Source organism: Barbus barbus, assembly GCF_936440315.1.
Source record: "Barbus barbus genome assembly, chromosome: 40".
In the NCBI taxonomy this organism is placed as follows: domain Eukaryota; kingdom Metazoa; phylum Chordata; class Actinopteri; order Cypriniformes; family Cyprinidae; genus Barbus; species Barbus barbus.
Window position 1 is genome coordinate 12032763 of NC_136718.1, and position 12065 is coordinate 12044827.

General features: G+C 36.5%; 3 protein-coding genes across 3 annotated transcripts; 2 read left to right on the forward strand and 1 right to left on the reverse strand.

Annotated features, from left to right (window-relative positions):
• The first annotated feature begins 1607 nt into the window (after positions 1-1607).
• Positions 1608-5272, forward strand: LOC306859851 (BTB/POZ domain-containing protein KCTD6). The gene is made up of 4 exons (XM_079401205.1): positions 1608-1727; positions 1902-1952; positions 2195-2281; positions 3527-5272. Exons 3-4 carry the CDS (start codon positions 2255-2257, stop codon positions 4211-4213), a joined length of 714 nt encoding a protein of 237 aa, XP_079257331.1. The 5' UTR covers positions 1608-1727; positions 1902-1952; positions 2195-2254; the 3' UTR covers positions 4214-5272.
• LOC306859852 (ubiquinol-cytochrome c reductase complex assembly factor 5-like) lies at positions 5265-5997 on the forward strand (the record flags this gene model as incomplete). The annotated part of the gene is made up of 2 exons (XM_079401206.1): positions 5265-5418; positions 5773-5997. The coding sequence occupies 2 exons, from the start codon at positions 5265-5267 to the stop codon at positions 5859-5861; spliced, it is 243 nt and encodes an 80-aa protein (XP_079257332.1). The 3' UTR covers positions 5862-5997.
• Positions 5911-9283, reverse strand: LOC306859850 (mimecan-like). Its single transcript, XM_079401204.1, has 6 exons — positions 9032-9283; positions 8615-8696; positions 8370-8534; positions 7339-7541; positions 7171-7263; positions 5911-7072 (listed from the first exon to the last, which is right to left on the reverse strand). The coding sequence occupies exons 1-6, from the start codon at positions 9200-9202 to the stop codon at positions 6902-6904; spliced, it is 885 nt and encodes a 294-aa protein (XP_079257330.1). The 5' UTR covers positions 9203-9283; the 3' UTR covers positions 5911-6901.
• Between the last annotated feature and the right edge of the window lie 2782 nt (positions 9284-12065).

Here is a 12065-nt window from a genome sequence, read left to right on the forward strand (position 1 = left end):
AGTTAATTATTTTCTGTAATGTACTGATAAACATTAGACTTTCATATATTTTAGATTCATTACAACACAACTGAAGTAGTTCAAGCCTTTTATTGTTTTAATATTGATGATTTTGGCATACAGCTCATGAAAACCCAAAATTCCTATCTCAAAAAATTAGCATATCATGAAAAGGTTCTCTAAACGAGCTATTAACCTAATCATCTGAATCAACTAATTAACTCTAAACACCTGCAAAAGATTCCTGAGGCTTTTAAAAACTCCCAGCCTGGTTCATTACTCAAAACCGCAATCATGGGTAAGACTGCCGACCTGACTGCTGTCCAGAAGGCCATCATTGACACCCTCAAGCAAGAGGGTAAGACACAGAAAGACATTTCTGAACGAATAGACTGTTCCCAGAGTGCTGTATCAAGGCACCTCAGTGGGAAGTCTGTGGGAAGGAAAAAGTGTGGCAGAAAACGCAGCACAACGAGAAGAGGTGACCGGACCCTGAGGAAGATTGTGGAGAAGGACCGATTCCAGACCTTGGGGGACCTGCGGAAGCAGTGGACTGAGTCTGGAGTAGAAACATCCAGAGCCACCGTGTACAGGCGTGTGCAGGAAATGGGCTACAGGTGCCGCATTCCCCAGGTCAAGCCACTTTTGAACCAGAAACAGCGGCAGAAGCGCCTGACCTGGGCTACAGAGAAGCAGCACTGGACTGTTGCTCAGTGGTCCAAAGTACTTTTTTCGAATGAAAGCAAATTTTGCATGTCATTCGGAAATCAATGTGCCAGAGTCTGGAGGAAGACTGGGGAGAGGGAAATGCCAAAATGCCTGAAGTCCAGTGTCAAGTACCCACAGTCAGTGATGCTGGTGTTGGTCCACTGTGTTTTATCAAGGGCAGGGTCAATGCAGCTAGCTATCAGGAGATTTTGGAGCACTTCATGCTTCCATCTGCTGAAAAGCTTTATGGAGATGAAGATTTCATTTTTCAGCACGACCTGGCACCTGCTCACAGTGCCAAAACCACTGGTAAATGGTTTACTGACCATGGTATTACTGTGCTCAATTGGCCTGCCAACTCTCCTGACCTGAACCCCATAGAGAATCTGTGGGATATTGTGAAGAGAAAGTTGAGAGACGCAAGACCCAACACTCTGGATGAGCTTAAGGCCGCTATCGAAGCATCCTGGGCCTCCATAACACCTCAGCAGTGCCACAGGCTGATTGCCTCCATGCCACGCCGCATTGAAGCAGTCGTTTCTGCAAAAGGATTCCCGACCAAGTATTGAGTGCATAACTGAACATAATTATTTGAAGGTTGACACTTTTTTTTGTATTAAAAACACTTTTCTTTTATTGGTCGGATGAAATATGCTAATTTTTTGAGATAGGAATTTTGGGTTTTCATGAGCTGTATGCCAAAATCATCAATATTAAAACAATAAAAGGCTTGAACTACTTCAGTTGTGTTGTAATGAATCTAAAATATATGAAAGTCTAATGTTTATCAGTACATTACAGAAAATAATGAACTTTATCACAATATGCTAATTTTTTGAAAAGGACCTGTAGATCCCTTTAACACGAGCTGCTTCAGCACAGATGTGTTGTGATCCTGTACGCTAGTGTGGGTCACGTGACAGTGCGGCTGCTGGCCTCTCGTCTTTGAGCAGCTAAACGCTGTGTCCTGTACAGCCGCAATCAAAACTGACGATTAAACCCCTCAGGCGTGGAGACAGGTAAGGATGGGGTTATCCCATACAGTATAACTGCCTGTAAAATTTTTAATTTTATTCATTTGTCACTCTTACATTATGAGTTAGCAGGGAGCTAGCTGTGTATGCTGATAGCTGGTTAGCAAAGGTTCCAAAAAAACGCTTCATTTTATTACGTTTTCATGTTTTTAACGTTAGATGCCACCAGGAACAGTCGCTGGGCGTTCTTAACTTCTTTCGAGGGAAACTGTAAGTATTTACGTTTCAGAAAACCTGTTTACATGCCTTACCAGAACAGCTAGCGTGCTATTAAGCATCCAATTCATTGAGCTTTCTCACACAGTAATGCATCCTGTGTTTATCTCATTGTGTTCTTCATTATCATCTTAAATGTGTTAAAAAATTTAGATTCTCAAGTGAGGTTTATATATATATATATATATATATATTTATGTGCCGTAATGTATGGCTAATATGTCTTTTCTTTGCAGATCTACTCAAGTATAGTATCCGAGATTCTTCTGTGGATCAGGTCTACCTATCCTTCTCAAATGGATAATGGGGACTGGGGGAATAGGGTATGTATGTGGAAAATTATTTAACAAAGGATTAAAGTTATTGTTATCAAGTGCTTATTAGCCACAGTTGTGTGCTGTGCAGAACTGCTATTTGAAGTAGAATTAAATCTAATTGCAATTCAGACATTTATATAACTGTAATATGTTTTTTTTTGTTTAGTTTTTTAACTAGAACAAAATATTTGGCTTGATAAAACCTTTTCTGAACAAAAAATTTATATGTTTTAAATGGCACCTATAAAATATGTTCTCAATGTATTTATATATTTAATACATTCACTTGAATTTTATGGACCAAGGTTGAAGAACACTTAATATCCCAGAATACAATTAATTTTGAATTTTATGAATCGTTGCTGGGTTTTTTTTACATTGTATTTAACTAAAAAACGATAACTACGAAGATTATGTTGTCAGCCACTTTAAATGCTTGAGCTCTTTAGTTGTTGGATTCTGATCTGGATTCTCACTGTTATTATTTTATTGTTAATCAGTTAGAAAACAAAGTTATTAAAGTGATTCCAATGATTGTTCCTGTGTGTTGTTAACATTATAGTTGTGGTGTGGATTTCCCTATTTGTCATACAATTAGAACGATTATTAAAACTTCATAGTTATAGCTATTTTTCTGGGTGTGAACGGGCCTTTGCAAACTTCTAACTGGAAGTCTTAAACTTCATCCACCATCATCGGCACAGACCCTCAGCCTGTTCTGACTTGGCATGTTATACTTTAGAACTGATCTGATCACAGGTTTTCTTATAACTGACATTCAAATGGGTTAATATTTCCATAGATAGATGGGCTATTTGTCTGTCTGTCTTTATGTCTGACTGACTGTAAGGTCTGCGTAACCTTCAAATTATAAGCTTTAAGGGAGTTATTTAAACTTTAAAGCAAAATATCAAGCCGACATGCTTAACAAACCTTCCTTTGCTATTCCAGTTCAGCATCCTGTAGGCTGTCGGCAATTTGATACAGATTCCAACACATTAATTAAAATAGACGTTTCCTGAATTTTTACCGTTATTAGTGAGGCACAGAAATTTCAGCTCTCTAAAGAACAAAAAATGAGATTAATCTAAAATTGTTTCAATTAATGGTTTCAGGCCTCCAAAACAGTGACGTTTAATTAGTGCTTCACCAGTGACAGATTGACAGATTAGCTGCATTAAAATAGCCAATGAACCTATTAAGTGTGATGAACTGCATTAATGATTCTCTGCTTTTGTCCATCTCTTGTAGTTGACTCGCCCAGTCACCTTAAATGTTGGGGGTCACCTCTACACGACCTCTATCTCCACTCTTCAGCGTTACCCAGACTCCATGCTGGGCGCCATGTTCCGCGGTGACTTCCCCACCACACGGGACGCTCAGGGAAACTACTTCATCGACCGGGACGGGACGCTTTTCCGCTACATATTAAACTTCCTGCGCACATCCGAGCTCACTCTTCCTGTTGACTTCATGGAGATGGACCTTCTGCGTAAAGAAGCTGACTTCTATCAGATCGAGCCTTTAATCCAATGCCTCAGTGACCCAAAGCCTCTGTACCCGCTGGACACCTTTGAGCAGGTGGTGGAGTTGTCCAGCACTCGCAAGCTGTCTAAGTACTCGAACCCAGTAGCGGTTATTATCACGCAACTAACCATAACCACCAAGGTCCACTCGCTGCTGGAGGGAATATCCAACAACTTCACTAAGTGGAACAAACACATGATGGACACCAGAGACTGTCAGGTGTCCTTCACCTTTGGACCCTGTGACCACCATCAAGAGGTGTCTCTAAGGGTCCACCTCATGGACTACATCACCAAACAGGGATTCACGATCCGGAACACACGGGTGCACCACATGAGCGAGCGTGCCAACGAGAACACAGTGGAGCACCACTGGACTTTCTGCCGGCTAGCATATAAAGTAGAAGATTGACCAATCTATGAATGTGCTTCCAAATGTGGTTGCTGCTGTTTCCAATGCAATGTTTTAATCTGTAGAAATTCCATTGTCAATTGAGACCAAGCTGAAGAAAAAGGGAATGAAATGTAAAGGATCACATCATGCAATGCAGAATATTTTGCAAAAGCATTAAAATAATATATGATACAAACGCATTTCCAATGCATATTCAGATAATACTCAAGCATCTTTCAGAAATCTATGAACACCTTGCCCACGATGCCCAAAAAAACAGATTCACCAGAAATTACTTCAGGTATTCATTCATTCATTCCATCAGATCAGAAATCTGTAAAACATTGTGCACTATGTGCAACATCAAGATGTTAGCGTGCATGTATTTCTAACACATTCTTTAAGTAATAAATGTCCACATGCTGTAAATGGAAATACATTTCATTTGTTCATCAGTTTAATTTAAAAAAAAATAAACGAGTCCGTTGTCTTATTTATTATCCACTGCTAAAGGCATGTTTCAAAGGTAATTGTTTTCAATCTTCAAGCAATCGTTCACTCAAAAATGACCCTCGGGTTTCTCCAAACCTATTGGAGTTTCTTTCTTTTGAACAAAACAACACAAAACATTTTGAAGAGTTGGTAGCCAAACAGTTGCCATATTATGGAAGTCAACTTTTGGTTACCAACATTCTGAAGACAGAATTTTCATTTTTGGGTGAACTTTTCCTTTAGTGTGATTCTAAATATTTGTTTATATATAGATTTATTTCTTTACTTTTTTAGATTTGTAGCATCGAGTGAGAACCCCAGTAATGATGAATAGTCCCTGTGTGTAAGAGACTTGGTAGCGGACCTATTAGAGCACACTATCCGTGACGTTCACGCGGCCATGTTTTCCTGTTCTGTCAGCGCAGCGGAAACGTGCGTGAAGACGGTGCAAGATCAGCGTTGAAGGACAATTGTTCGGATGTTGTATTCTAGCGACTAAAACTCATTTTCATTAGTGCATATTATTGTGCTGTGCGTTAGAAGTGCCTTGCCTTTGGCTGGGTTTTGAAAGAAAAATATGTTTAGAAAAAGTCAGAACCTGAAATATATATTAAGTCTTGTACCTGGAAAAAGCCGTTTTGGGACGTACAGATTTTTGCCCTTGTTCTTCTGTATCGGGGGTGTCATGGAGTGGATCATGATTAACGTGAGAATAGGAAAAGAAACGTTTTGTAAGTATGCTGCAAAGTCTAATCTTATGTATACATGCACCACGCCCCTCTCTTTGAAGCGTTTATGTGCATCATTCTGCGTCCTCTTTGCGCAGAGCTGTCCTTTACTCCTTTATCCAACGAGAAAAATGATTTACTTACTGAAATCTTTAAAACCAAAATACTTTTAATGTGTATCATTAAATTAGGTAGGGTACAACGGTGCTTAATTTACATTATGCTTAGATTACGTGAAGATGAATGTATTATACATGAATATATTTATGTAGGCCTATAGCCTGTTAAGAATTCATGTTTAATTATGTATTGGTTATTGTTATGGACCAGTAATTATATTATTTTCTGGCTTCATAGATGATGTCTACAGAAGAAAACAATCGGAGAGAGAATACCAGCACAAGATTGAGGAGGGCTTTGTGCTGACAGACTCTGAAGCCAAATGAGATCAGAACACACTGGAAATGATAAAGAGACTGAAACAAAAACAGTTTTGAGACTTTTGCATTGATATTATTCAAAAATTGGGATATTATTATACATCAACTGTAGGACAGCTGTGACATGGACCGCCTGATTATGAGGACAAATGAGGTGCAGAAGGCTGCAAATGTTTGTTTCTGTAAGGAAGATGGCATTTTTTTGCATTGTCTAAAAGATAAAGATGGCTATTTACACAAAAAAAGATCTGTCTGTTCTGTGATTCTAAATAATACACTTTGGAAGCTTGTAAAAAGTAAAAAAAATATGATTCTGTAAGTCATGAGAAACGTTCTCACAATTATGATTTAGCATCTCATTACATTGGGAAAGTTTCTTATTTTTGAAAACATTTATACATTTCTTGTAATTATTGCTCATTGTCATAATAATGAAAAGTTTTATATCATTAAAATGAGAAGAAAAAAAATAAAATTTTCGTGTCTAATAATCTTGACAGTATATTGTTATGATTTACAATAATGAGAAACTTTCATAGTTCCTAAGTCATTTTTATGATAGACTTTATCAGTATATGCTAAGACATAATTATGAGAACATATTTATACTTTACTTAATTTTTTTTTTACCCAGCTTTAGTGGAAACAGGAAAAAAGATGGTCTATAGTAGTGCATACTTTGAGTTTATGAAGAAAAAGTCCAACAAATATGTCGGTCCTAAATGAATTTATTTACCAAATAATATCAATAACAGTAACAATATCTTTTTCCAAAAAAGTTCACAGATACTACTATTTTTACTTGCAAAAACATTAACAAATTTTAACAAAATGATTACACTGTAAAAAAAAAATTAAAGAAAAGTTATTTTCTGTATATGCTTCTAACAAATGATCTAAATGATATAAAATGTTAAAGCTTGATGCACTCAAAAGTCAAAATTCTTTATTAAACTGTTAAATCTTTGTGAATGTGCTGTCTAACATCTTAACAGTGGTTGCCAGTTGGACGATGGCTTAAGGAACATTTTCTTCTTCTCAGCGGATCACTTGTAGTGTCCAATTGGTAGAGCTCTCAGACAGATGAAGCTGTTGGGATGCTGGGCCAATGTTATCGGGTTTCCATCCAGCCGAACCTCCTGCATGTTGTATCTGATGTAGTGTGTGTTATTTCCTTTGCAGAATGTGTCATCTGTCAGTGACGTTATGTTGTTGTTCTGAAAAAGATTTTAAAAGAATTTATACATATAGGGACACACTAAATACTACAGTCTATAAATAGGCTATATTGAGATTACAATAGTGATGACCATACATGCAGATGAACCACGCGGAGGCTTTCTGGCAGCAGTGGGATGGCCTCCAGCCCGTTGTCTCCAAGGTACAGGTATGATAGCTTGGTGAGTTTCTAATGCAAAAGATAGAAATCACTTATGAATAACAATATATATTGTTTCAGATTCTTTCTTTTATTCATTTTTACCTTGAAAATGTTTGCTTTTATTCCCTTTGCTTTAAGTAGATTGTGGTTGACATTGAGAGACACAAGTTTAGTTGGCATCATTGGCAGTTTGACCAGTTTGTTCTGAGCTAGTGTTAGTTCCTCAAGCTGGTCGAGTTTTGAAAAGGCTCCATCTTCTATTTCAGAGATCAGATTGCCAGTCAGGTCAATTCTTCTCAGTGTGGCTGTAAAACAACACAATATGGCTGTATCATTCCCAACTGAAAATGTTTTTTATTAACTTTCTGTCATCATTTACTCACTCTCATGCAATTCCAAACCTGTTTGACTTTATTTCTTCTGTGGAACATAGAAAATATGGCTCACTTTTTTGTCCATGCACTCATAAAAATAAATGTTCCAAAAGGAGGTTTTTACAGCAATGCCATAGAAGAACCAATTTGTTCCACAAAAAAGATTGTCACCATTTTTCTTGGTGTGAAGAACATTGTTCCAATATCAAGAAACTTTTGTGTATTGGAAAGATTCCATGGATGTTAAAGTTTCTTCATGGAATCATCAATGCCAGTAAAGAACCTTTAAATTTAAGTGTACAATGAAAGTCAATGGGATCCAAAGGTCTAAAGAAAGTATTTTTTCAATATCTAGAACCATTTGTGTACTGGAAAGATTCCATGGATGTTAAAGATCATTCATGGGGTCATAGATGCCTGTGAAGCACCGTTAGTTTTAAGAGTTTGCAGTGAAGATCAATGGGGTCCAAATGTCCACAAAAAGAAAGCCAAAGTGGTTCAGAATGACATGAGGGTGAGTAAATAATATCAGATTTTTTTATTTTTGGGTGAACTGTCCTTTTAAATGCACAAAGCCTTCTAGGTTTGCCTCCCCTTCTATACCCGTGACTCTAAGGGACCTAAACACACTTTCTAAGTTCTGTTTTAGAGCCATTAAAATTCGCAGGGAAAATTTCACTCAGTTGCTTTGATTACATGATGTTCCAGTCATTACACATTGTGTCTTTGGTGGCCACACCTAGAAAGCTTTTCCCTCACCAATATCGGCAAAGTCTCTGTTGGTAATTTTAGTGATTTTATTGAAGCGTGCATAGAGGTAAGCGGTTTCCTTTGGCAGTGGTGGAACTGTTGTCATGTCAGGAGAAACCTCCTCGCAGTACACCGATCCAGTTAGACACACACACATTAGGCATGTGGGAAGTTCTGAAAAATAAAATAGAAATAAATAGGCTTAAATATTATTTTGAATCAAATGATTGCAAAACTGAATAATAAACAATTACCCTTGTCATCTTTGTCTGCTCCCGGACCTTCATCATCTGTATCAACTGGACTATCATAGTCTGTGGTAAGAATGACTTTTTTCTAGTAAAGCAGATGAAAAGAAAACTATATTATTTTGTTTCCTCTCAAAACCAACATGTTCAACAGGTTCACTTGCTATTTTGCCTTTCAATGAGCTCAGAAAAGCCCAGATAACTTGCCGATGGTGCTGTTTTCCATTGGATATAATCCCATTATGGATTTTACAGGTTTTCCATGGCATACCTTTCTTGGAACAGATTTATGATATCTGGCATTTTGATTATACAAATACATATATTCCGTTTAGTCATCAAAAACATTAATAAGTTCAGCAAAATTCCATTTTAATATCACAATGTATACAAATAAGCGTTATCAGCATTAAATTGCCATACCTTTGGTTTCTTGGCTTCCATGACAATTCTACCCTCTGAGATTAATTCTTCATCATCTAGTATTTTCAATATCCCTTTGTGTTTAGGCACCACTTTACTGGTTCTTGCCGGTTCACAAAATATCCAGGGCAGAGTCACGAAAAACAGTAAAATCCTCAGATCCACCATCATGTGAGGAGAAACGGTTGTTGTGGTGTGAAGAAGAGAGAGGAGCAGCGCAGTGTGTCACAGCCTCAGAGTAAAATGAGACCTAAAAAACACTTCATGAAACTGGCCTTAACCCACTATGTGCTGTTTTAACAGAGCACTCGCCTCTTTCCCGACAAAATAAATTGCTGTGATCCACTTTAAGCAAGTGTTTTGTCCATATGTTTTGAAATTGTGGAGTAAAGTGGATAAAGACAACATTGAAATTGATATATTTTGCTGGCTTCTTGTGAATAAGCATAATCTGACAATAATAAGATGTGTATTCCATCTTTTTCTGATATAATGAGACATTTTCAGGGAACATTGATTCGGAAAAACAGAGGGAAAATACTGGGGAAAATTAACAGTACTGGCCATGGAAATAAAGGACAGAATTCAACAGGAAATTATTATTAGTTCAGGAATCTTGGACAGCATGTTTGAATATGGTGAACTTTTAAAATCCATTGCTATGTGATGTTGAAAAGCTTTATTGTTAAAAATGCAGCTGGATTTGTTTGGGAGGTATCAGGGGATGAATTGAGAAAAGAGGGAGAAAAACGCCTACTTTTGATTAAGCCAAAGTGAATCTTTCAGATTTGGGCAAGAGAAATAATATCATCTGTGAATCGGACATGCATGAGAAAGTGCTGTGAAATATATTTTAGACATGATTCAGCTGACATGCTGTAACATCACCTTCTATCGCTTCTAAGAAGCGATAAAGATCTGATGGTTTTAACAGAGACCTGCAGGTTTTTGGGCACCGTTAGAGTACTACCCGTTATTACATCTTGTTTTATCATGAGGCATTTTATAACCTGGGAACAGAATTAACCAGGTGTTCAAACAAAAGCATGCCAAGACTTCTAAAAGGCACTTCCTCGACCTCCCTCTGGGTGCCGTTACTTAACCTGATGGGACACAGGATGAAATTAAAGGAGAAGAGAAAGAAAGAGCCTAGACAGACTAGACAGTTTAATATGCAGATAAAGCATGGACAAAATTATTACTGTTTGTAGTAAAGTCCAGATATTATTCTGCATGGTTTGCCTGTAGCTTTACCAACAGATGCATAATGGAGAGAGTGTGAACATCTCGACAGATGTAAGAGTGATTTGAGGAGCTTTAGCGTTCTGGCTTGTTTCAGGCAGAATTAGTTGAGTAACAACTGGACAGTGTCCGACACGTATGCAAAACCCTTTATTATTTACAGAGCTTCTGAGAAAAAAATAAATAAAATAAAATTATAAAGTTCCAGGGTAGTAGTAGGCCTTTTTGAAGTTTTCTTTGCTCCAAATAAATAAATATATAAATAAAGCGCTAATCTCCACCACATTAAGTATTTCCTAAACACCTGATTGTCATTATGCACCAGTGTTTGTATTAACCAGTGATATATTATTAAACTATTAATAAACTATTAATGTATTTAAGTGCTTTTGTCATGTTTTATTAATAATACTTCATTTTAGTTTGAGCCATTTTTGTACTTCAAGAAATTTTTATCAGTAATTTTACTTCAGTTGCCAAGAAAACATTTCTCATTTTTTAAATGTACGTTTTTCATAATATTTCTAATAATAATGGTTTTAGCTAACAATAATATAACTGTCCTATTCATACTGTAATTTTGTGCAATTGTATTTGCTTTTGAGCTAATTTGATCCTGAGGTCATTTGTAAAATATTACTGATTTATGTAGCTATGAGAATCTTTGAAATCACATGCTGTATGTTTGGATACAAAATACTTTTTTATTTATATAATTGTTTCCTTTATGATTTTTTTAATTAAATATACAAATTGTTACATTATTTGTTAAAGTGGTTAAATAGAACACACACACACACACACACACACACACACACACATATATATATATATATATATATAAATGTTACTTAAAAATGAAAAAAAAATTAAAATTAAAATTAAATGTCAGAAGTATTTGTATTTGACAACAAATTTTGCCACATAATAATGTACCCCTTGGAAGCCTATACTAAAAATATTTTATTTATTTTTTACATTAATTGTGCTTTTCCATATTAACCTATTTTTCCATTTGTCATACTTTGGAGGAAAATTTGTGGATTCATACATGATTCAAACATGAAATCTTCATACATGAAAGTGAGTGTTTTCATTATAAATGATCTTTGTGCTTGTGAACGTATGCAACATTTATGTTCCACATTTAGTTTCTTCTTTAATGTTTTAAACAAGTGAAAAATTTACACAGAGGGAGGGTTTCAAAATCTCCCATGACAGAGACCTTTCCATTACGTTGAACCTTTTTGATCGATTCGATCGTCTGGTTTTTAGTTTCTCCTTCCTGTGGGCTGATGCATCTGCTGAGGTGGCACTTTTAGGCCGTAGCAGTGAGGACTTGTAGAGAACACAAGTGGATCCATCCTCACCGATCCGATAGGACACTTCGTAAGGGTCCACCCACAGTGTCAGCTCTGCTGGAAGTGATGAGAAAAGCTGCTCTTGTGTAAATCCAACAGCAGAGGCTGCTTTTCCTATAAGCGGGTCCATTTTATGGTTGATCCGTAAACATCTGTAGCCAGAGCCTCTGCAGGGAGCTTGAGGAAACCAATGTTGCTGATAGTGCTCTGAGGAGAAAAGCAAACAATAGCTTGAATCCTGAATTCTAAAGCATTTTTATCATACAAAAATGAAAGAATGTCATCAATGTAAAAAATAAATAAATAAATAGTATTTTGAAAATACAAAAAACATAGGCCTATAATTATAATAATGATGATATCAAGATAAATAGCCTAAATATAATCCGCTTTTCTGGGAGAAAATCATCAGTTGAAATTATTTCAAATCA